General features: G+C 41.0%; 1 protein-coding gene across 1 annotated transcript in view; it reads right to left on the reverse strand.

The window, feature by feature from the left end:
• si:dkey-22o22.2 (neural-cadherin) overlaps nt 1–22,321 on the reverse strand; it is a 167,872-nt gene that overhangs the window by 46,431 nt on the left and 99,120 nt on the right. Inside the window, exons 11-16 of the mRNA XM_012876676.3 lie at nt 20,591–20,763; nt 19,489–19,656; nt 9,784–10,033; nt 8,030–8,157; nt 7,756–7,942; nt 5,567–5,710 (exon numbers count right to left, since the gene is read on the reverse strand). Of these exons, the coding sequence (XP_012732130.2) occupies nt 5,567–5,710; nt 7,756–7,942; nt 8,030–8,157; nt 9,784–10,033; nt 19,489–19,656; nt 20,591–20,763 (1,050 nt within the window). The remainder of the gene's footprint in view (nt 1–5,566; nt 5,711–7,755; nt 7,943–8,029; nt 8,158–9,783; nt 10,034–19,488; nt 19,657–20,590; nt 20,764–22,321) is intronic.

The raw sequence follows: 22,321 nt of genomic DNA on the forward strand, positions 1-22,321 counted from the left end.
GGGTAATCTGAACCCACCCCTTACGTCTCCTTCACCTCACCTCTGCTAATTCCAACAAACACTGAATCAAGCTGAAATGAATGCAGGAGTTTGATCCAAACTGTCAGGGTGTGTGTTTCCTGGGTGGATGTGTTTGTTGTACCTAGTTTATGCCAGGGCTGAAAGGTCACTGGTCCTTCAACACCTGTCAGCTTTAACAACAAACTGTGTGTATAACGCACAACACACACACACACACACACACACACACACACACACACACTGAAGCAGCCAAGGTGACAGTACAGCTGGAGGATAAAACCTTCAGTACATTTTATAGCTCATCAAGTCTCAGTGTGCAGCTTTAACTCTTTCAGGAGTTTGATTCCTCATCCTGTGTGCCCTTCAGGAAAACATGCATTTACATCAGAATCAGCAGGTGGATGTGGGAAATGCCTTCAGCCAAGAAACAAATTGGCTCACCGGTAAGTCACCCTTGAATTTAATCACAAAAGGTGCAAGATAACAGTTTCCCCTGTAGTTTAAGACCCACCAACTGCGAAACTATTCATTGTATTGAACTTTTTCTTAGCATGTCACATTAAAAACAAAAACCTCTTAATATGTTATTGGGATTTTGTCACAGAGCAATACAACGTATTACATTCCACAAAACTGTCCTGAATATGTTAGACACATTTGGACTATTTTTGCTTTCCAGGTGACTTCTTAAGTAAATCTGTTGCTCTGTGTTTGATTTAGGGGTATCAAAGTAAAAGGAGGCTGACTACAAATGCAAACCACAGTTTATAGCTTTTTATTTGTAAATTTCTACGTTTCAGTCATGCACTAGTTTGTGTTTAAATATCACTCAGAAAGCCCCATAAAATCAACCAATGTTTGTGGTTGTATCTTAACTAAATGTAACAAAAATTAATGGGTGTAAATAGTTTTGCAGGGCAATGCACGAATCCAAAACATCCTTTTCTCCTAAACAAACCTTACGTCTAAAGAAAAGCATGGAAACACAAAGCAACGATTGGACATTAATATGAAATTAGCATCTAATATCTGCCAAGCTGAAATCCGTCAGATTGCGTTGGAACATATGAAAGTTTTTATTTTTTATGTCTGTGTAAGAAATGCATTTTACAAATTGGGGTAAGGGTTTATGATTTTTGATAACAGAAAAACTCCCTGAGCAATAACTTTTTTTTTAAACGTAACAAAGTACATAAAACACTCATTAGAAAATAAAAAAAACTATTGTGTGTCTCCATTAAATCCATGAAACTAAGGCAAAACAAAATCACAATGCACCAAAGCGTAGAGTTACTGATTATTTAGGCTAATTATCAGTTATAGGTATTATTTTATCTGGGATGTAAGTAAAACATCCAAATGGAGTTAATAGTTTTGAGCAAAATTAATAAGAAACACCAAAAAATATCTTAAATTGTTTATTTTAAGCCATAATTGTCTGATTAGACATGTTTCAGAGTTTATTAAGTTCTGTATTTAGTATTTTTGTTGTTTATTTCCAACTTTAATAACTCTGATCATTGAACACCTTTGTTCCTTTGTTGACCTTCTTCAGAGCCGGCCTAAGACATAAGCAAACTAAGCCGCTAGTTAGCGCCCCTACAACATCAGGGGCCTCTAATAAATGCTTGAATCACATCACAGATGATGGCTTTAAAAGTTTTACATTTGTTTATTGAGAATAAGAGCATTATTAAATTTTACTTAACTGTTTCAGTACAGATAAGTGGTTTAAAATTTAAATGTAATATTTAAAAGGATTTCGCGAGTGAACTTTGTAAAACTGCATAATCTTGATAGTTGGATCTTTGAATCAAATCTAATTCTAATACATCTATTCAATTCTTATATCTCTCTTCTTAATTATTCTCTCCCTGAACATAAAAGCAATCAAGCCAAATAAATAAAAAAAGGAGTTTTTCCTGAGTGGACAGTTTTGATTACATTATGCCAATTTCCCATCAAAACATTCAAACATGTGGAAAGATTGCATAAAAACAAACACGTGATAAAACAGTTAAAAAGTTATACTGACTGCTTTGGAAAGGATGTGCTACTGTAAAATTATAATGGTATAAGCAAAAAGTGTACACATTAGCTCTTTTAATTGTCTCATTTATCTTTGACATAAAAAAAGTTACTATTCTGGAAAGATAAGATTTATTTCAACTGTCATAAAAAAGGGTCTGATGTTACTTGTTTTTCTTATCTATATATCCAGGTAGGATTTGTCTGCAAACCTCAGAGGCATCATGAGCAAGTGACTAAAACTCTCTTACATTGGGATGCTGTTGTTTTTTTGCATGCAGCGCGTTAACAGCCATCAGCCCTCTGCCGCTCGGACCACCTGGGAGCACGGAGACCAAGATCAGCAGAAACAGCCATCTTAGCTCAAACGTCTCCTTAAAGCTTCCCAACTGGTGGCTAGGTGGTGGTCTTACTGGGATTAACTCCAACCTTAAACCTAATCCCTGCTGAGTCAGCACTGGGAGTGTCAGACAGAAGTATCTGTTTGGGATTTGTCTTGTTTTTCAGCCTCTCTCCCTCATCCGTGAGAAATATTATGCCGTTCTTCCTGTTTTAGTGATAAATAAAACCGCTTCACTGCCCTGATGCTAAATTAAACCTAAAAGGTCAGTATTCTGTTCCAAAAACTCTAGTTATAAGTGCCAACGTCACCAAGAACCGTCACCAGACAGCCACAGCTGAGAGCAGGAAACAGCTGGAGGAAAATCTAGAAAGATGGAGGTCTGCCCTGGAAAGAGGACGACTGAAGACAGAAGGCATGTGAGTGAATGAGAGAGACCCAAGTAGAGCCGTAAGGTTACGGAGAGCAGAGATGAAGGATATTAAGAATAAGTAAAAAAACTAGCGGCTTTATCGGCTTTTCCATTAGTGGGGTCTCCACAGCGACTCAGCTGTCTCCATCTAACCCGATCTTCTGCATCTTCTTCTCTCACACCAACTACCTTCTTTCTCTCCATCCATAAATCTGCTCTCTGCTCCTTCTCCAGGCCTCCTGCCTGGCTGTTCCAGCCTCAGCATCCTCCTGCTGATATCCTCACCGTTCCTCCTCCAACCAAACCATCTCAGTCTGGACTCTCTGACTCTATCTCCAGAACATCTACCATGATCCGTCCCTCTGATGAACAGATCCTGATCCTCTCCATCCTCGTCACTCCCACAGAGAACCTCAACATCTTCCTCTCTGCCGCCTCCAGCTCTGCCTCCTGTGTCTTCCTCAGTGCCGCCGTCTCTAATGACGGGCTGCCATCTTGTTTTCCATGCATGTTCCACAGCTTGTATTTAGTTGCACTTTGAATTCAGGTCAACTCCCACATGAAATGCTTGACGTAAAACCAAGTTTTAAAAATATGTTTCTTTCATTTCTTTTTGTGAAACGAAAAGGAGGAAAAAAGAAAAAAAAATTGATATTTTATTGTTAAGCCATATCGCTTCAAATGAAACGGGTTCCACCGTCTCCTTTAAACCGCAGCGTAGACATTTAAACGACATCAGCACAGAAAACTCAGAAGACGTCCTACACTCCAAAATAAAAATGTTGAAACAACTTAAATGAATTGTTTCAAATGGTGTGCATCTCTGGTGTTTTAACCCCATTGTCTTAATTTACTTCTGTTTTTATTGCTTCATATACTTTTTCTTTACTCAGTTTGCTAATGAATCTTATGAGGCTTTTAATCCTAAATTATTCTTATTAACGTAATTCATAATGTCTGTTTTTATGTCTTGGACTGACTTTGTTGAAAAGTACTTTATATCAATAGCTGAATTCCACTGAACTGAATAGATGGTGATAAAAAAAACAACCCAATGTATTTTCATCCGCAGCCTTGATCCGTTTCTAACCCTAAAAAGGTGTAGGCGTTTAAATCTAATCAGTTAATTAAAAAGACGCTATTATTAAACTCAGAGGCAGGAATATGGAGACGAGTGATGAAAGTCTGAGGACTCCAGAAAAGGATTATAAATGAGTCACGTCGTGTGGATGTGGGTAGCAGTCAACAAGAAAAACATAAATGTAAAATATTAAAAATAAGTTATGGGATGCTCGTCAACTTTCCTCCACTCTCAAACTGAGTAAAATAAATCTCAGAGGCTGAAAACAACACACACACAAAAAAAGATTAACAGGAAAAAGAAAGAGAGGCTGCGATTTTGTTTTCTGATATTTTTGTCCTTTTCTCCTCCTGCTGCTTATTGGTTCAGAGCGGAGGAGGAAGAGGAATGAGGGACAAACACAAACAAAGAGACAAACATCAAGACTGTCGACCTCAAGGGAGCAGCAGCCCTCGCTAACGAGCTGCGACAGCCAGAGAAGAAGAGGGAGGAAACGAGCGGAGGAGGCGCCGAGAAGAAAAGGAAAGGAAGAGAGGATGTAGAGGACGAGAAAAGAGTGACACGACCACGGCACACAGGAAAAAGCTTTTCTTTCCCCTGCTAATTCAAAGTTAGCACTTTCTGCTCTGTTATTTTAAGCAAATCCACCAAAAACAAGCGCACACCCAGCTAATGCATCTTCCTGTTATTGACCAGAAGCAAACCAGCTGCATACAACAATGGTCCCAAAGCCAATCTACAATATTTATAGCCAGATACTCACTAAAACGGCTCTCTTAGGCCTAATTAGCCACACGTAACGCAACCATTCACCTCCCGGTTCATTAGAGAAAGCAGCTCAGTCAGTCAGATGCATTAATGTCATTTCTGGCAGCACATTAAGTGATATAATTCACCAAGTAAGCCATGGTAGGATACAGCAGAAATATAGTTTATTATATGGTAAATGACAATATATGATAAATGAGAATATATGGAAGATATGAGTTACTGCATTTAGATATTTGCATTTTTACTGCTGCCTGGTATTGGAGCACATTTCTCAGACTATATTTATTCAAAAACTTAGCATACTTGTCGTTACAATCATAAGTTAGGCTGTATAAGTTCATGTCAGCTTCTTTTACAACAATAGTGTCTGTGTTTAGATTTCTTGATCTGAGCCAAGAGCTGCGTCAGTCCCCCAGCTGGAGAGGAGTTTATTTTCTGCAGGGAGTCAGACCAGACCGAAGTAACACCAGGCCGAAGCCGTTTGGTGTTACTCCTGCAGGACAAGGTGACTAGACTGGATCTGTGGTAGCAGGAATCATTTCTATTGGTCAAAATGGTTCCAGGAAGCAAACACGTCTACAGCTTCCATTCTGACACAAGGTTGTAAATCACAAAAAACAAAAAACAAAGACGCAGCTCAATCTGAAGGTCTTAAAATAAACCCAGACAGGGTGAAAAAGTTTGATTATATAACAGAAACATTGGGGATAAAATGCAAATTAGAGGAGGAAGAGACAAAAAAAATTAAATAAAAGCCAGAGAAAAAGGCGAGAAGGTGAAAAAATGAAGGGGAAGCGAGCTTAACGGTAAAGAAGAAGAAAGATTTGGATTGAATATGAAAACAAAGCAGCAAATAGTGGCGATAAAAACACACAACAAGCAACAAGAGAGGAAAAACCAAAGTGTGGCCGACCTTCATCCTCGTCGTTGGCGGTGACGGTGATGAGGACGAAGCCCACCTCCTTGTCTTCCTCCACGCTCACTTCGTACACCGGCTGGGCGAACGCCGGTGCGTTGTCGTTGACATCGGTGACAAAGATCCTGACGTAGGCCGTGTCTGAGTGAAGACGCCACAGAGACTGAATTATCAAAACGTCTACACTTCTCAAACAAATCCAGGACTACGGGGAAATCTTATTTAGGACGGTATAGCTCAGTCTGTGGAAAGGGATTCAGAAAGATCATTAAAATCAATGTTTTACACAAGAGAACATAAAGGTTAATAACCTCTTGTGCAGTAAAAAGTCAGTAAACTTCGTAGCAAACTTCATAGAAACAAAAAACATCCGTTTATCCATATAGTTCAGCAAAGATAATTTAAAAAAGATAGATTTTTTGCTGCTTGACATGAAGTGATTTTTAGAACAGGGTTGTCCAAACCCATTGCCAAAATCGGAAATTTAAAAGTACCTATGGGCAATAAAATTATTTTTCTTATTTTACCTCCTCAACAAAAACTAAACATACAATAATGCAACTTGTAAATTAGTCTAATTTCTTTAGGGATCTGTAAATTTACTTTAGAGTAAAAGTCATTGAAAATTGGCAGGCCTGTATAAATAAAATTGAAAAATCTTTATCTTTATGAAGAATTTATTTTGTCAGTGAAAATCTGCTCCTAAAGTCTTTGGAAAACATCAACATCAGCTGCTTGGGTCGTTGTGTCAAATTTGTACAATTTGGGTCTGTGCCAGGAAACCAACCCATTTAAATGAGCTCTACTGTTTTTTAAATAGTAAATATCCGTCCAAGAATTATGCCAGAAGCGGGTGGATGACAACAAATGCGGGTGGCGCCTCTGCAATCGGCTACAGGACAAACACCAACTATTAGTGGGATGAAAGTGAATATTTTAGCCTGTATTTATTGGTTTGATCCTCTGTGGATAAAAGAAAATCCATAATAAACTGAAACCTGTCGGCCCAATTGTTGTTTTTAAAATAACTGAAGTGTACCTTTGGTGCTACATTATTATGACTTTCATGCGTATAGAGAGTGGATGAAAACCCCTGGCCGAGCAGACAATTTAAAGATAATCGCTTTGACTTATGTCCCGTTAGCGCCACCATATCGATACTTTAATTTCTCTAATACCAGATTCTCTGTATTTTTATTAGGTGTTACCATGGGCGGAAGTTCATTTTAATTTCAAATACAAAGACTGCTCAACACGGTCATTAATTAACTTAAGCCGGGCGTACACTGTACGAGTTTTTGCCTTTTTTGGGCCGATTTCTTGGATCAGGCCAAGTTTCAGCTTCATCATGCGTCCTGCATCGTGTAGAATCCAGGGGGTAACGAGACGCCATTAGCCTCTCATGACCACCTCCTGATCAGGAATCTTACGGTCAGATGAAAATCAAACTTGTCTGAAATTCAGTCAGCCCTCGTGAGGAGATCGTGAGCGCCTCCTGCTGTTGCAGCAGAGTTACGACGTCTACGAGCCGATTTCCCCCAACCTTGCGCACTGACCAAACAAGGAAATTATTCTTCATCTTCTTAAATGAAAACATAGGAGTGGAGAGAAGCATGGCGGCGCTACGTGTGAGTCAAACTTTGGAGGAACAACTCGTAGAATTACCAAGGCAGCGCGTTTTGTTCTAGTGAGTCTCATATTTAACAGAGAGCATCAACACTTCTGTCTTTTTCTTCTTCTACTGTTTACGTTTGGCTTCCGGATAGAGGAGTACGAGTAGCGCCATCTTTCTACGGGGCTGAGTCCGACCTGTTTTTAGACGTACAGTGTGAGCAATCAGCTTGCATCAGAGCGTCGGTCGTACAGAACAGAGATGGAGAGCTGTGAACTTTTAAACCCTGAGGTTTCTTCGTACAGTTTAAGCTGCATCTGAGTACAAGGACTGAAAATATCGTACGGTGTATGCCCGGCTTTAATTAATGACTGTGTTCAGCAATCCTTATATTTTTTTGACCGTAGACAAATCTTGCGATATCTTTGCAAATCAGTAAAGCGGTAAACTTGTAGGATAACGGTGAGTTTGAGAATGGAGACGTTTGTCGTTCGGCCAGCAACTCCTGTCTGTCATATAGCAGCTGCTAAGCTTCCTAAATGGAAACAATCCTGGCGGCGCCAGCGGGCGTTACCTGTGTTTGGCTGGCCTTGCTGACCCGGTCGGGCCGACTCGGAGCCGTCCTGCGACTGCACCTCGATCAGGTACGAAGCTTTCTGTTCGCGGTCAAAAGAGGCACGCGTCACCACCACGCCGCTGCGGGAGTCGATGCTGAAATACTGAGAGTCTCCGCTCTCATCCTTCAGGATCGTGTAGTGGATCTGAAAAGAGGACGCAGGGAACAGTTTAAGAGAATAAAATGAAGCTGATGTCAGACGTCAGCGAGGATCAGAGCAGCTGCGTGTTACCGTCCCATGCAGACCCGAGTCCAGGTCCGTCGCCGACACCTGAGCGACCGATGTGCCGATCTGGGCTCCTTCAGGAACCGTGGCCTCGTAGGTGGACGACAGGAAGAACGGCACGTTGTCGTTGACGTCTGATAATACAAAAAAAAAAACTTATTTTCCTTAATTTGCCTAACTGGCAACTTTTTCAGCACTGATCGTTGTGTCTACGGAAGCTGATTAAGTCGGATTTAAATCCACAACACAAACTAGGACAAAAACAACTTTTTTTCTTTTCTTTTTTTTGCAACATCTTACTCAAAGAAGATTAAACGGCAGAGATGAAGAACGTAGGAAAAAAAGAGGACAACGGAAAAGTCTCTGCTCTGAAGTCCGTCAGAAAAGGAAGTTGGACCGTGTCTCTCCTTACAAATGAAAATGGCGTTATTAGCGAGGAATTATCCTCCTAACACCCTGAAGTGTCCACAAAGAAGCTTGTCAGCTCACTTTCAAGCTCCGCTAAGCCAATTAGAGCATCCAGAGTGGGTTTGTTCAAAGCCAATCAAAGTCAGGAAGTGTTTTCTCCTCTTTTCTTCCCTCCACCCACCCACAGATGCTGATTGAGGAATGAGTCACTTTTGAATTGAGGCGCCATGGAGCTCACGCCGTCAGTCGCTGATGCTTTTCCTCTTTTCTCTCTCCGCCGGAGACGACCAACGAACCTCATTACTCTCAGTCCTCGTCGTTTTCCAGGGCTGTCGCTCATTACGGCTGAGCTGCTCCTACTGATGCTCATCACACTTAAACTCTGATTTTTTTTTTTTTTTTTTACATGCAAGTGAATATGCAAGTACGTGTATATGGTTAAAACTGCAATTAATAACGAAACTAGGGCTCTGGATTTAGAACAGAAGCTCAACCATTTCAGGCTCATTTCTGTAATATTGACGTGAGATTATCAAAGACTTTCCTGCTGCTGCTGCGTCTTTTCATTCTCCTCTTTTGATTTGCAAAAAAAGAGACTTTTCCCAGTCGCAAAACACTTTAAGATGGCTGAACACAATCCTGGAAAAATAAAAGTTTTTGTTTTGAGAAACAACGTTAGTAATTGTGGACAGGGTCTGAGTTTCAGTCTAAATACTAAAGGATTAGCTCAATAAAAGAAAGAATTTGCTTGAATGTATTTACCGTATTTTTTGGACTATAAGGCTCACTTAAAGTCCTGAAATTTTCTCAAAAATTGATGACGTGCCTTATATATGATCACCATTGTTCTTACTGACTGATTCTATGTGGTACAATGTGCTCAAATATCTGTTAAAATGTGTAAGTATGACTTTGGTTAGCAATGAAGCCGCTCGGCTCAATGGATATTAGGAGCATTACGGTACACTGTGTCACTACCTGATAGGACCCCTGAGCTGTCTAGCAGACTGCCTGACTGTAATGTTAGTGCCCGGAGTATGCGCTAGCAACAATAAACCAAGTAAGTTAATTCAATATAAAAGTTACGTTTATTTTGGCCTTATGTTAGAAACAGGACAGTGTAGTCCAGCTACTCTGTCCGCCTGACACAGATGGATAAAGAGCTGTGGACGTGAAGGAGTGATATTACACACTTGGGAAGAATATTTAACGCGCCTTATAATCTGGTGCGCCTTATGGTCTGAAAACTATGGTAATGATTTACTTAAATGCTTTTGTCAGTTGTTTTTTATGCAAAAATCTTCTAAAAAGAACATCCTAAGCTTAAAAATCCATGCAGAAACCCATCTTACCCGTCACATTGACGTATACGGTGGTGAAGGAAGCGAGAGGCACAGCAGCGACGTTTTGCACACGCACTCTTAGCGTGAAGAAGCGTGTCGTCTCGTAGTCGAGGTTCTCGGCTACCAGGATGGACGCCGAGCCGTCCGCCCTGTTGGGTTTGATGTAGAAGCGCACCGGCATGTTGGTCTCTGGAACCAGGCCTTCCTCCAGATTGTAGGTCACCCTGGGATCGCCAAGCGGAGACGTTGCCTTGACGGTCTGACCAGAAAAGCGTAAGAGGCGAAAAAGGTTATTTTAGATTTGATTTATTAACGTGCCAGTGGCAACAGACATGTGGGTACTTCTTTCTAGAAGATCCTTTGGAGGCTGAGCTCAAGCATAGCAGAGAGGGAGGGGAATAAAGTCACAAGCTCTGTGAACTAGCTCTACTTATATGTCATTCGCACTGGTTGGATCAAGTTGTTCTGGTCCTTTGCAGTGATATTTCAATATTTCTTATTTAAATCATCTTTTTGAAGTTTTGGATTTGCTGTGTGGTGAGTAGAGAGGAAGTGGGGCCCAGAGTTTGACTGAATGTACACAAGAGAGTGCAGGAAATATTTAAGATGACTTTATATAGTCACTGATCAGCTAAAATCCTCCTCTGTGTATTCGTCTTAAGTATCGAGTTTATATTGAAGCCGAGCTATAAAGACATCTTCCATTTTTTAAGTATAAACCTCATTATAATTGAGCTAAAGAGGATTGTGCGGGTTCATGACCATACAATGCAGTCAGGCTACATCTGGTGTCATCTTTACTGCCCGTCATTATGAAACAGATCCAAAAGCTTCCAGATCTATTATCATGACATCCGACAGAAAAACGTCATTCTCTAAAAAAACACATCCAACATTTCAAGGAACGCAGCATTTTCATGGCCAGAGCAGCACTTCAGTCCTTCTATGGAAAAAGCACTCAAGGAGAAATCTCAAGTACTTCACGAACATACTGTGCCTAAAAAAGGTATTTGTGGGCTTTCATTTTTATTCCTTTTTTTATGTAATAAGCTTCTGAATCCACTCTTGTGAGTAAAAGTTGTCGTCATCCAGAAGAGGAGCTTTTAAGCTTCGGTAAGGAGAACTTAACAATGACTTGCTTTAAGATTGGATTGATGCAAATACTGTTTATTAATAAGAGAAGTCTATAGGAAAGTAATATATGGAGGCAGTGCCCTCTGAAGTCAGAGAACTGTGTGTTAATGTTCATGTTTGTGTTTGTGAGGAAAATCTTTCCAGAATGTTGTCCTTTAAGACCAAACCCAGCGTCCATGCTCTGGAACTATTATATTTTCCATGGTGGTGTCAACTCCCTTTACAGTTCAGGGTTATGACCTGGACTGACCAAACACACATGGAGAGAGGCTCTGAAACATGTTTTCAATTCAGTTCAATTCGATTTTATTTATGTACCGCCAATTCACAACACAGGTCATCTTAAGTCTCTTTCTAAAGTCAGACTCCATCAGATCCTCCAGGTTGGTGAGAAAGTTTCCTCTCTAAGGAAACCCAGCAGGTTGCATCAAGTCTCTCCAAGCAGCATTCACTCCTCCTGAAAGAGCGTAGAGCCACAGTGGACAGTCGTCTGCATTGTTGATGGCTTTGCAGCAATCCCTCATACTGAGCATGCATGAGGCGACAGTGGAGAGAAAAAAACTCCCCTTTAACAGGGAGGAGAACCTCCAGCAGAACCAGAACCAGGCTCAGTGTGAACGCTCATCTGCCTCCACCCACTGGGGCTTAGAGAAGACAGAGCAGAGACACAGAAAGCTCAGAAGCTCACATTGACCCAGGAGTACTTTCTATGTTAGAGAAGACAGAGCAGAGACACAGAAATCACAGAAGGTGTACCTAATATGAAGAGAAAAATGAACAAAAAGGTAAAAGATGAATTAACAACAAACTGGAGAGCAGTAGGAGAACTCAGCAGAGTGAGAGAAATAGACCCTGATGTCCTCCAGTACCCTAAGCCTATAGCAGCATAACTATAGAGGTAGCTCAGGGTAACATGAGCCACTCTGACTAGAAGCTTTGTCAAAAAGGAACGTTTTAAGCTTAGTCTTAAAAGTAGACGGGGTGTCTGCTTCAATTTTATAATTTATTGTCAATTAATACAGGATGGGGAGAGGGATGTCTATGTTTCACTACTGGAAGCTAAAGATGTTAGATGGAGAGATCAACGGATGGACGGAGGGAAGTCAGATGAATAATGATCTAATGTGTTGCCAAATCGACACAGAAACCAGACACAAAATGAACCTGCTTCCAATTTAACAGATGCAAACCCTGTTTCTGTGAGCTGAGCTACAGAGAAGAAAGCACAAGAGAGGTTCCAGGACTCAGGATAATCAGTAGGAGACGCTGTGGGAGACGTTCGGCCTTTTGGACAAAAACGGGACGTTAGGAGTAGCCGTGCCATTAGTGGTGGCACTGAAGATTTTTGTTAAAAAAATAATAATTTCCTAACTTGGAAAGATTTTTCTTTTTTAATTCTTAATAAATCTATTCAAACTTTAACTTAGTATTTTCAATCTTTCTGCTAAAATTGATGATGAAAGATGCTGCTGCTGTATCAAAATAAAGAACAAAAGACCTTTTGTGAGTGTTTACACATCTTTACCAGGGATTCTGACCAGCGCAGTGTAACAAGACTTGTATCAATGTTAGATAATAAAAGGAAAAGCACCAGGGTTTATGATTAATGGACAAATGAATCATAAAATAAAAAAGCCAATCATAAACACTCCACCGTGTTCATCTGCATATGTTACCGAAGGTCATTCAAAGTGGCCCATGTGCGGTCAATGTGAAATCATTTCACTTTGGGGAAGGGCGTGCTTAATCGGGTTTCGCAAACAAACAATTGATGCATAGAGAAACTGGCTTGCTCAATTGAAAAAGAGAACATGACCTCTAAGTAACTCCACCTATTGCTGCCGTTTCCTGGAGTTAACATGCCTTCCCTGAGTGAGAAACGCTGTCAACAACTTTAAACACCAAAACCCTCTCAGCCTTCTTCGCTCCACGTGACAGTGGCTCCTCTGTCGTTGTTTGCCGACTAAGCATGCTGGTAAACATACGCAAAAAGAAAACACCAGTCCTGATTTTAATGAAAGTGGAATAATAAATTAGTTTCAGAATGGAAGCGTTTGGATTTTCCAGGTGAGAAGTCATGTCCTGACATGTTGGTGCCGCCCCGCAGCAGGCCGAGGCGGTGGAGCGTATGGAATCAGTGCTAATGAGAAATCATTTCATTAGACATCACCGCAGTGTTGCTGAAGCTAAACTGATCAGTGTCTGCCATCTTCTCCCACACAGATTAACGCCTGTGGAAAAAATGGCAAGAGATCACTCACAGCTGGTGCGGCTGGTGCTGGGTCTGAGGCAGCAGCTGGAACGCGTTTCCTCCTCTCAGTTTCACAGTTAAAGTAAGAAGCTACATCCATATGCTGAATTAGGGTAATTAAGGTCAAACAAAGTCTTTCATTTTTATTTTGCCTTTATTTTGGCGTCGCACAGTCGACAAATGTGTGTTTTTTTGTTGAGTCTGAAATGTTTTGTATTTCTTCTAAGGGTGTACTAGTACACTAAAAACACGGTTTAGTGTATACTTCAGCTTTAAAGTTATGGTTCTGCATGTTCCTGGTTCACTTGACAAGAGAAAAAATAACAACTGACCACTATGGATGGATGGATGGATGGAGACGTAAGGCAAAGAAAGGCAAATTTATTTCTATAGCACTTTTCAGCAACAATACGATCCAAAGTGCTGTACATGAACAAAATGACATTACAGAGGAAAATGTTACATAGAAAAAGAAAAACATTAGATTAACAAAGGAATAAGCTAAGTAAGTCCTTGACTAGACTTCTTTAGTGTCACTGCAACAAGATTCATCAATATATGTTTCTATTCATAATAAGAAACTAAGTAAATCCTTAGGGGTTTCTGATCTAAGGTAGTTTTGTCCAACTCTTCTAAGAGCTGTAATGAACTAGACTTCTTTTATTTCATTGTAATAAAAATAAACTAGTAAATCGTTAAAGGTAGAGCTTAAGGTCTCTCATCTGACCTTTCTGACACTACAGCTAAAACATAAAGCAGCAGAGTAAGAGCGCAGCGAAGGCAGTGTGTGTTTCAGTGTAATCGTGTGTGTGTGTGTTAGTGGGGGTCCGTGTACTGTCCCAGATAATCGGCGCAGCCAAAGTAATCGATAATGATGGAACGTTATCAGACAGTTCAGCAGCGCTCTGGTCCAGGTCACAGAGCGTCTTGTTTACATCACATCCAGGTGAAATTAAGATTGTCGGCCTTCCATAACCGACACAGGGGAGCCAGTTCAGAATCCAAACAGTCAGATTTGTGGTCATTCTGCCAAAGCCGAGCTTCCAACTTCTCCAAGATTTATTCCATCCCACCAGGAAGTCCAGGGCCTGCAGTCCTGCATACGGAGCATTTGAGTCTGAGCGTTGGTAGCGGACATATTCCTCACATAGTTCAGGCAGCCTCAGCATGGACCGAAACAGCTGCCGACGTTTTCAGGATTTCTCAATACTCCAGGTAACCGGCAGCTCCAAAAAGCAGAAATCCTGTTATCATAAATCCAATTTTTTTTTTTAACATTTTCAACATCCTCGACCGACAAAATGGACAGACATGCAATCCTCCTACCAGGAGTCCACCATGTGTCCAGCTGCACATGTCCCGCCAGGGCACCAGCGCTCTGGTCCAGTCTTCTCCTTGAGAAAATTTGATTGACTGGGAAACCAGCTGACCAGATCCATAATTAACAATTCGGAGGACATGTAAAGAGAGGCTCCAAAATGATTGATAGAAGCAGAAGCTTAGGTTTTAACAGCCGTCAAACGGTGTCTATTTATTTCACTCTTTTTATTGTATACTGGAATAGGAAATGTGTGACTAAGCTTCATGTACGGACGTGAAAATCTAACATCTGAGTGAGAAACGGACGGCTGGACTAATGATTTCTGACCAACTGGAGGTAGCTTAATGGAAAGTTTGCCTTTGCGGCTGAAGGATGGAGCTGTTTCCAAAGCAACGACAACAAGTTATTCATATGTCTTGGGCCGATACCACTTTCTGGGTCATGAAACCCGACAATAAGGAATAATGTAATTTTCAACAAAAATAATACTTCAGCATTTATACTTTTAAGCTTTATGCTGTTTTAATCATTAAAGACTGAGCCATAGATCCCTTCAGTAGCCAGCTTGTCTTGCATTATTTAAAACAAAAGACCGATACTAGAAAGCATAACTAGACCACAAAAATGAGACATTATACGATTTATCTTTAGTTTAAAGTGTCTGCTCCGACAGAGCACGCAAACAGGATGGAGAAGAAAGCAGGAGGAGGAAGCCAACTGATGAGGAGGCAATTATACCCTGAGTGGGGGATGACAACGGCTTGTTGATATGGAGATTTAACACACACCACCTTCCACCACTGCAGCTTGTTTCCCCCGCTACCTCGTTAACAATGTGATTAACAGACCTTATTAAGGCTGCTAAATTTAAAACAACACTTTCTCCTCGGTGCAATTACCCACAGCAGAGGAGACGAAGGAGGCAGGAGGAGGAAGATGGGAGCCATTTGAGTGATTTGTGTAAGTTGTCAGATATGGGATATTATACATTTTAACTAGATCATTTATTTCCTTCATGAGGCTTATTGCTACATTAATCAGTTTTTTAGTTAAGCTTGTTAAGTCATCTTTTAAACTGACAGACAGTTGTCCAACTTGGCTTATCCGTATGACCATTAGGACTAAGTCATTAGGGTCTATATCTTTCTCTGCAGCTGCTCTACAACATTTATCATTTCAACCCAATAACATGTCTGAAAGTGTTCTTATTTACTTTTGCTTTGAATATTTGACAGAATAATCTATTGCTATACCTCAAATCAATGTTTCTTTTTAAATTATTTTGCTCAGTTTGGTAACCTTAAAAAAAGGACCCAAAATATTGGGTGTTAAAGGTCCTCTCAGGTGATTTTTCTCCCAATTTCAATTTCTGTTGCAATAAATGGTGAAATAAAACAATGTTTAAGCAGAAAATACAGTTATTTAGCGAGACTTTAAGCTCTATATAAGCAGGACGTTTGGTGATTTGCTGCTTTAGAGAATACAGATGTTCGCCAACACAACGCCACCAAAAGACACCAGCAATGACTTTAGAGAGACAATCTTAGAAGAATAATGAGGCCATTTCATGTCTATTTAGATCCAATCTTTACACAGAGAGAAAAACTGGTCCAATGTGGAAAAAGATTCCAGTATGTCAACTAACATTTTCCTGGTGTAGACATCCCAGCAAAATCACCTAAAGATCAGACCGTGCGATGCTTAGTAAATCTGCAAAATATAAGAAAACCAAAACACTTTTCTTCAACTTCACTGGCCTCTGTTTGATCTTAAACACTGAGGTTAACAAAAGTACGCTTAGAAAAAGTAAAACAAAAGTAAAGGGTTCAAACCAACAAGTCACGTCAGAATAACCTACAGAACAAGTTTTCTGGTCCTTTGGACAGATGTGGCCGAGTGGGCGACGTGTGGTGAGACGTCAGCCAACTGAGAAGTGTTGCTTTCTCTTTAACTTTGTACACTAATGAATGTAGAAGCATGCAGCCCAATAATTATATCATGACATTCTCAGATGATACTATTATTTTAAGCCTGCTATACATTGATGACGGCCCTCCTGTGTATCACTGGGAGGATGCAACTTTCAAAAACTGGTGTAATGATCACCACCTTATGCAGAATGCCAGTAAGAACAGATAATTGATATCTGATCCCACAGGAGCCCACGACCATATGATCATTTACAAACAGTGGTGCATAGCTTTAAACACCTTGGCATGATTATGTGCAACATTTTGGGCTGGATCGCTGATGGTGACCACCTGTGCTCCAGACTGGCACAAAGATCACATTTTTAATGCAGACCTAGCCTGCTGGTAGCTCTAACATCAGATAGATTTTTAATGATGCAGTATAATTCGGCTCGTTCACTCTGAAGGCTAAATCCAGACTTGCAAACGAAGTGAGAACATCGATGATAACCATTGTCAGCCTCTGGCCTTGCAGTCTGTTTATGAGGGCTTAGAAATCAAACAGGCTAAACAGATCTGGCAGGAACCGTCCCACGTTCCCAGAATACGAGCTACTACTCTCAGGTAAACTGCAGAGTTACTCACTGCAAGAGCAACCGCTTTAAATGACCCTTTCTCCCAACTATTTAATAAATCCTGACCACTCATCTGGTTACATGGTGGCAGGGGCTAGTTTCCGGTCTATTCTATTTCGGTGTTTCACCTTTAAATTACTTTTTATTTTATCTGATTATGTTGTTGGGTTTAAACGCTTGTTTTGGCGTTTGCAGTGTTTCTGAACGTGTTGTGCGATGGGATAAATCCTATTTATTCACAATCTTTTTGCACAATCTCACTGCCCCATGCATCGATGCCATGCTTTAGTACGACCGTCTTATTTTCGTCGTTATCCGTCTGCCTCCGCCCACAACGAATTTCCCTTAAGGGACGATAAAGTATGATCTTATCTTATCTGAAGTTAGAGTATATCAAGACTTGATTGGGTATCTTTGCATTAGAGTGATATGTTTTTGGTTATTTAATTACTCTTCAATCATCCCTAAAATAGTAGTTTTCTGAATTATTTTTTTTTATATTCTTCTATATTTCTCATGCTTTCAACAAACCCAGTCAAAAGATGGAAATGAACAGCGTTTGGGTCTGGTTTTGTTCACCTGCATTCGACGCCCCCTCCTCCCGCTACCTTTTCTGTGCGTCCCTCCCTCCTGCCTCCCTCACGCCGTCTCTGTCAGGTTAAACACAATAATTAAACGTCTGTTTTTCGGAGGCGACGAGAGTCCATTGTGATGCTCCGACAGCAGGTGTAATTTCCCCCTGCTCCTCAATCATCGCTGACAGATGGAGCGGGTTGGTGGAGCAACCTCCCGTCGCCAGCAGCATTTTTCAGGACTTTCAGAGGAAAAAAAAAAAAATTCTACAAGGAGGACAGAAACCCACACAGTTCATCGCACACTGATACACGCCCCAAAGACTATTTGAAAACTGACTAACCTCCATGAAATCGAGCAGCTGGAGGGTGAAAAACTCCTCCACCTTCTAAAGTAGAGGCTTAGGAGAAGAGAGCAAATTAGGATGGAGGGATCAAAAGAGGGGGGGGAAAAGAAACCCTTGAGGTCTACAAGCAGTACGCGTGTGAGCCAGGTGAGACAGACTTGGGGCGGGTTTGTTGTTTACTCTGCAAAAAATAAAAAATAAAATGTTTGGCGGAGCTCGGCTAAACGTGCTGACACAGAGACAGGGAGGAGGAGGGGAGGACGGATGAGGGGAAGAGGGAGGAGAGCAGGGTGAAGAGGAAGAAAGCGTGTCTCCAGTCTCCTCGGGGCGCTCTGCAGAGGCAAAAGGAGGGATGGAAATGAAAGGGAGCCGTTTTCGCTGCTGCAGGAGAACAACCGGGTTCAAATATTCCCGTCGTTTTACACGTTTCCACCCGCAAAGCGTGACGTTTCAGGACCCCGACCGGCACAAGTGGTCGTTTCCTGATCAGCAACGTTTGGGGAAGACTGGGATCGTTTGGATCCTTTTGAAGAAGTCACAGCAAATATTAACGAAGGAGCTGAAAATCTGACACGACTCACAAAACAACTTTTAAAACACGTCTCAAAGTGCAAGTAAACACATATTAGTCTTGCCCCTCTTACTCAGGGGACTCGACATGATGTTAATGAACCTGAGAGCTTCGTGGACACAGGTAGGATGTAATAAACTACCTTTAATACGAAAGGAACAGTGGAAAAGAGGCTATATGTCAATAGGCAATGCAATGTCATCCCCGTTTACAGCGTTTTTAATCTATTCTCATCTATTCCGCACTGTGCTCACACATTGTGTTTAAAGTTCTGCAGAAAACACCAAAACAAGAAATATCTGGCTTTTAAGGATTAGATGGAAACACAGTTACCATAAAAATATACTTCTTAACAGAGCGACGTCAAACACTTTGGCAGAAGTATTGGGTCAACACTCCAGATAATTGAATTCAGTTGGTTAAGTCGGTTTAACGGCCCTGAGTGCAGGCCATTTACTATTTACCATACTTCAGAAGCTAAAAGTTTCATGTTAGCGATTTCAGGGGTTTGTACACAAGCCAAGTCATCGAGGGTAAGTTAAATTCAAGAGCTTTTTTAGGGGACAGGAAAGACCAGGATGTGTGTTCATAAATGAAAAAAAGTGGTTGTGTTCTAATTTCTTTGCATTAAAAGTGTCATTATATATGTTGAATACACTTATCTGTGTAGTCTAAGTAAATGTGATGGAAAATACAGTTTCACATTAATATACTGGCAATAATTAGAACTTATATCAAAACTCGGTATCTGCAGGTGATGCGTTTCTAGATAAATCCTGAGTTGCATAAACCATTATTGCCATGCGGCTATTTTTCTGCACAGCCTCGATAAATGAAGGCCCACACATTGTTTTCTCACCAATGCTCACTAAATCATGTATTACCCAGTGATGATGTGAAGTAATATTTGCAGTAATATCAGTTTTTCTGCTTTAATCTGAATCTGAACTCAGCTTTGTGACGGCTGACTCACCACTATCTTGGCATCCCGGACGGTGTTTTCCGGCACGGTGACCCAGTATTCTGGCTGCTCCCAGTGAGGCGGCTGGTTGTGAACGTTGGTGATGATGACGGTCAGCTCCACAGAGCTGCTGCGGTTTCCTCCGTCTGAGGCCAGGATCTGCTGGTTGATCCTTGACGTCTGTAAGAAGGTAAAAAGAAGTCATATTAGTGTTTCAGGTAAAGATTTTAAAACAATAATACGCAAAATGTCAAAGTGCTGCAAACAAGAACATTTAAAAATGCAGATTAGTGACGCCAAGAGTTTAAGTTTCATTAACCTGCAGGTAGATGCCCTAATTTAAAGGGGGAAATTCAGTTTTAAAAGTATTCATGTGCCTGGATATCATTCATGTTTCCTTTGTTTTAACCTGTTTTAACCCCCCTGCACACCACAAAGCCTCCTTCACTTGCCTTAAAACCCATTTTCATCCTTCTGCCTTAAGCTTCCATGATAATTATTTTGACTTTGATTGTTTTTATTGTTTTTATCATGTTTTTTTCTTTTATTGATCTTACGTCATGTTTGTATTTCTTTCTTCCTTTAATGCACATATTGGTCTACAGTTTGCAGCTATGAGCAGCACCTTGTGTCAGCTGTGGTTGTATTAAAGCACTTTACGAAGAAAATTAAAATGCTAATTTGTTTTCTAACGTTCAGGCCTCGTCAGAAGCACTGGAGTTATACTCAGATTAAATTGGCCACAGGTGGACTCTATTTACTAACAGCAATGTAAATCTATTTAGATGTAAGTATAAATAGATTTAGAGTAAATCCTTGAGCAAAACCCCTTTTGATTTTTTCCATAAAAGTATTTTAACCCTCTTATTTTCTATGCAATTAACTATTATGCCCTTATTGTTTTATTCACATAATTGCAACACAACCCAGTGAAGTTTGTGGTTGTACCATGGCACATTGTGGGACAGCTCAATTGGCGTGAATACTTGAACGTTGGTAATGTGAGACTACATCATTACTGCTGTTCTCTCACGCCTCTCTGGTTTGCTGAAAGGCAAACTGGTTCAGAAGGTGGGCTAACTTTGGAGTGGAGGACTCCTGCTGCGTTTCTGACCTGTGAGATGGGGTGGTTGACATAAATCCAGCCAGTGTTGGGGTTGATGTGCAGGTAAGCTGGCTTCTGGTTGGACAGTGAGTAGGTAATGGCGGCGTTGCTGCCCTGGTCGTCGTCGTGCGCTGCCGCCCGTAAAAAACTGGTTCCAACTGGAGTGTCCTCTCTGAGGAAGTCTGAAAGGGGAAAAAGATTTTGCCATCACACACAGAAAGAAGAAATCAAAGCACCAGATGGACACTGGATGTAGTCGATGGCAGTTGATGAACTCTTGGGCCTTTATCCAATCCAATTAAATTAAATTTTATTTATATAGCACCAATTCATGACACAAAGTCAGATTCCATCAGATCCTCCAGGTTGGTGAGAAAGTTTCCTCTCTAAGGAAACCCAGCAGGTTGCATCAAGTCTCTCCAAGCAGCATTCACTCCTCCTGAAAGAGCGTAGAGCCACAGTGGACAGTCGTCTGTATTGCTGATGGCTTTGCAGCAATCCCTCATACTGAGCATGCATGAAGCGACAGTGGAGAGGAAAACTCCCCTTTAACAGGGAGGAGAACCTCCAGCAGAACCAGAACCAGGCTCAGTGTGAACGCTCATCTGCCTCCACCCACTGGGGCTTAGAAAAGACAGAGCAGAGACACAGAAAGCACAGAAGCTCACATTGACCCAGGAGTACTTTCTATGTTAGAGAAGACAGAGCAGAGACACAGAAAGCACAGAAGCTCACATTGACCCAGGAGTACTTTCTATGATGGTAATAGAGGATGATCTGCCTCCCCTGATGATGTCAGAGATAGCTCAGGGTAGCCTAACAATCCGCCTTTTTTCCTCCAGCCTGATGAAATTATTATTTATTGAAAATATGACTGAATGTTATTTTGCTGCGCCTATCACTCTCACCAGGAACACACAGACCTCAGTTCTTCACTAACACAAGGTTTGTTCATCAACGTCAGACTGCAACCCTGAGGGGAGGAATCAGTAAACTTCTTCTTTGCTAAAATTTAGACAAAATAATTACCCCAAATGAAATGGGAGTGCTGGAAAATTAGTTAGACACCTTTTATGAGAGAACAGATAGCTTTTTATTTCAGAACTTTTGTTCTATGTTTCTACATTTAGTCCTGGTATTTTAAGGGATCCACCCCTCACGGCCCTGCTCCACTCTGTTCTCCCTCCACCGTGCAGAACGGATTTTATTGAATTTGCCTGAACAAAGTGTACCGTCACATTGTATGATTGTGAGCCGCCATTATAGCAACAGCATTGGAGCATTGTCAGCACGGTGTCACCTCATTTTGTCATTTCTGGGTCTCACGCCACAAAGTCAACACGTGCATTTTTATATTTATGAACATAACCTCAAATCCTGCTGACTGCGGCGCGTGTCAGCGCGGATCAGACGACAAAAACAACGAGAGGAAAGGAGGTCGGCTGCTGCGTTTTCTCCCTGAAATACTGCTTTCCAAGCATCGCGTCGATAATAATTTACTCTCCATACTTGGGAATCTCAGGGAACGCATTAGAATAATAATAATAATAAAAAAAAATCTCCTCAGATCCTGTTAAATCTAAAGAGTATCAAAGAAACAAAAGTCTTCAAGCCTTCACTGTAAGAAGCAGCTTAGACTGTGATGATCAAGTCAAATTTTGTTCATAAAATGATGTAATATTTAAACAAATAGCAGTATAACCAAATAATCTGTAGGCACATCTGTACCACCAACAGATG

This window comes from Fundulus heteroclitus, chromosome 3 (genome assembly GCF_011125445.2).
Source record: "Fundulus heteroclitus isolate FHET01 chromosome 3, MU-UCD_Fhet_4.1, whole genome shotgun sequence".
Taxonomy (NCBI): Eukaryota; Metazoa; Chordata; class Actinopteri; order Cyprinodontiformes; family Fundulidae; genus Fundulus; species Fundulus heteroclitus.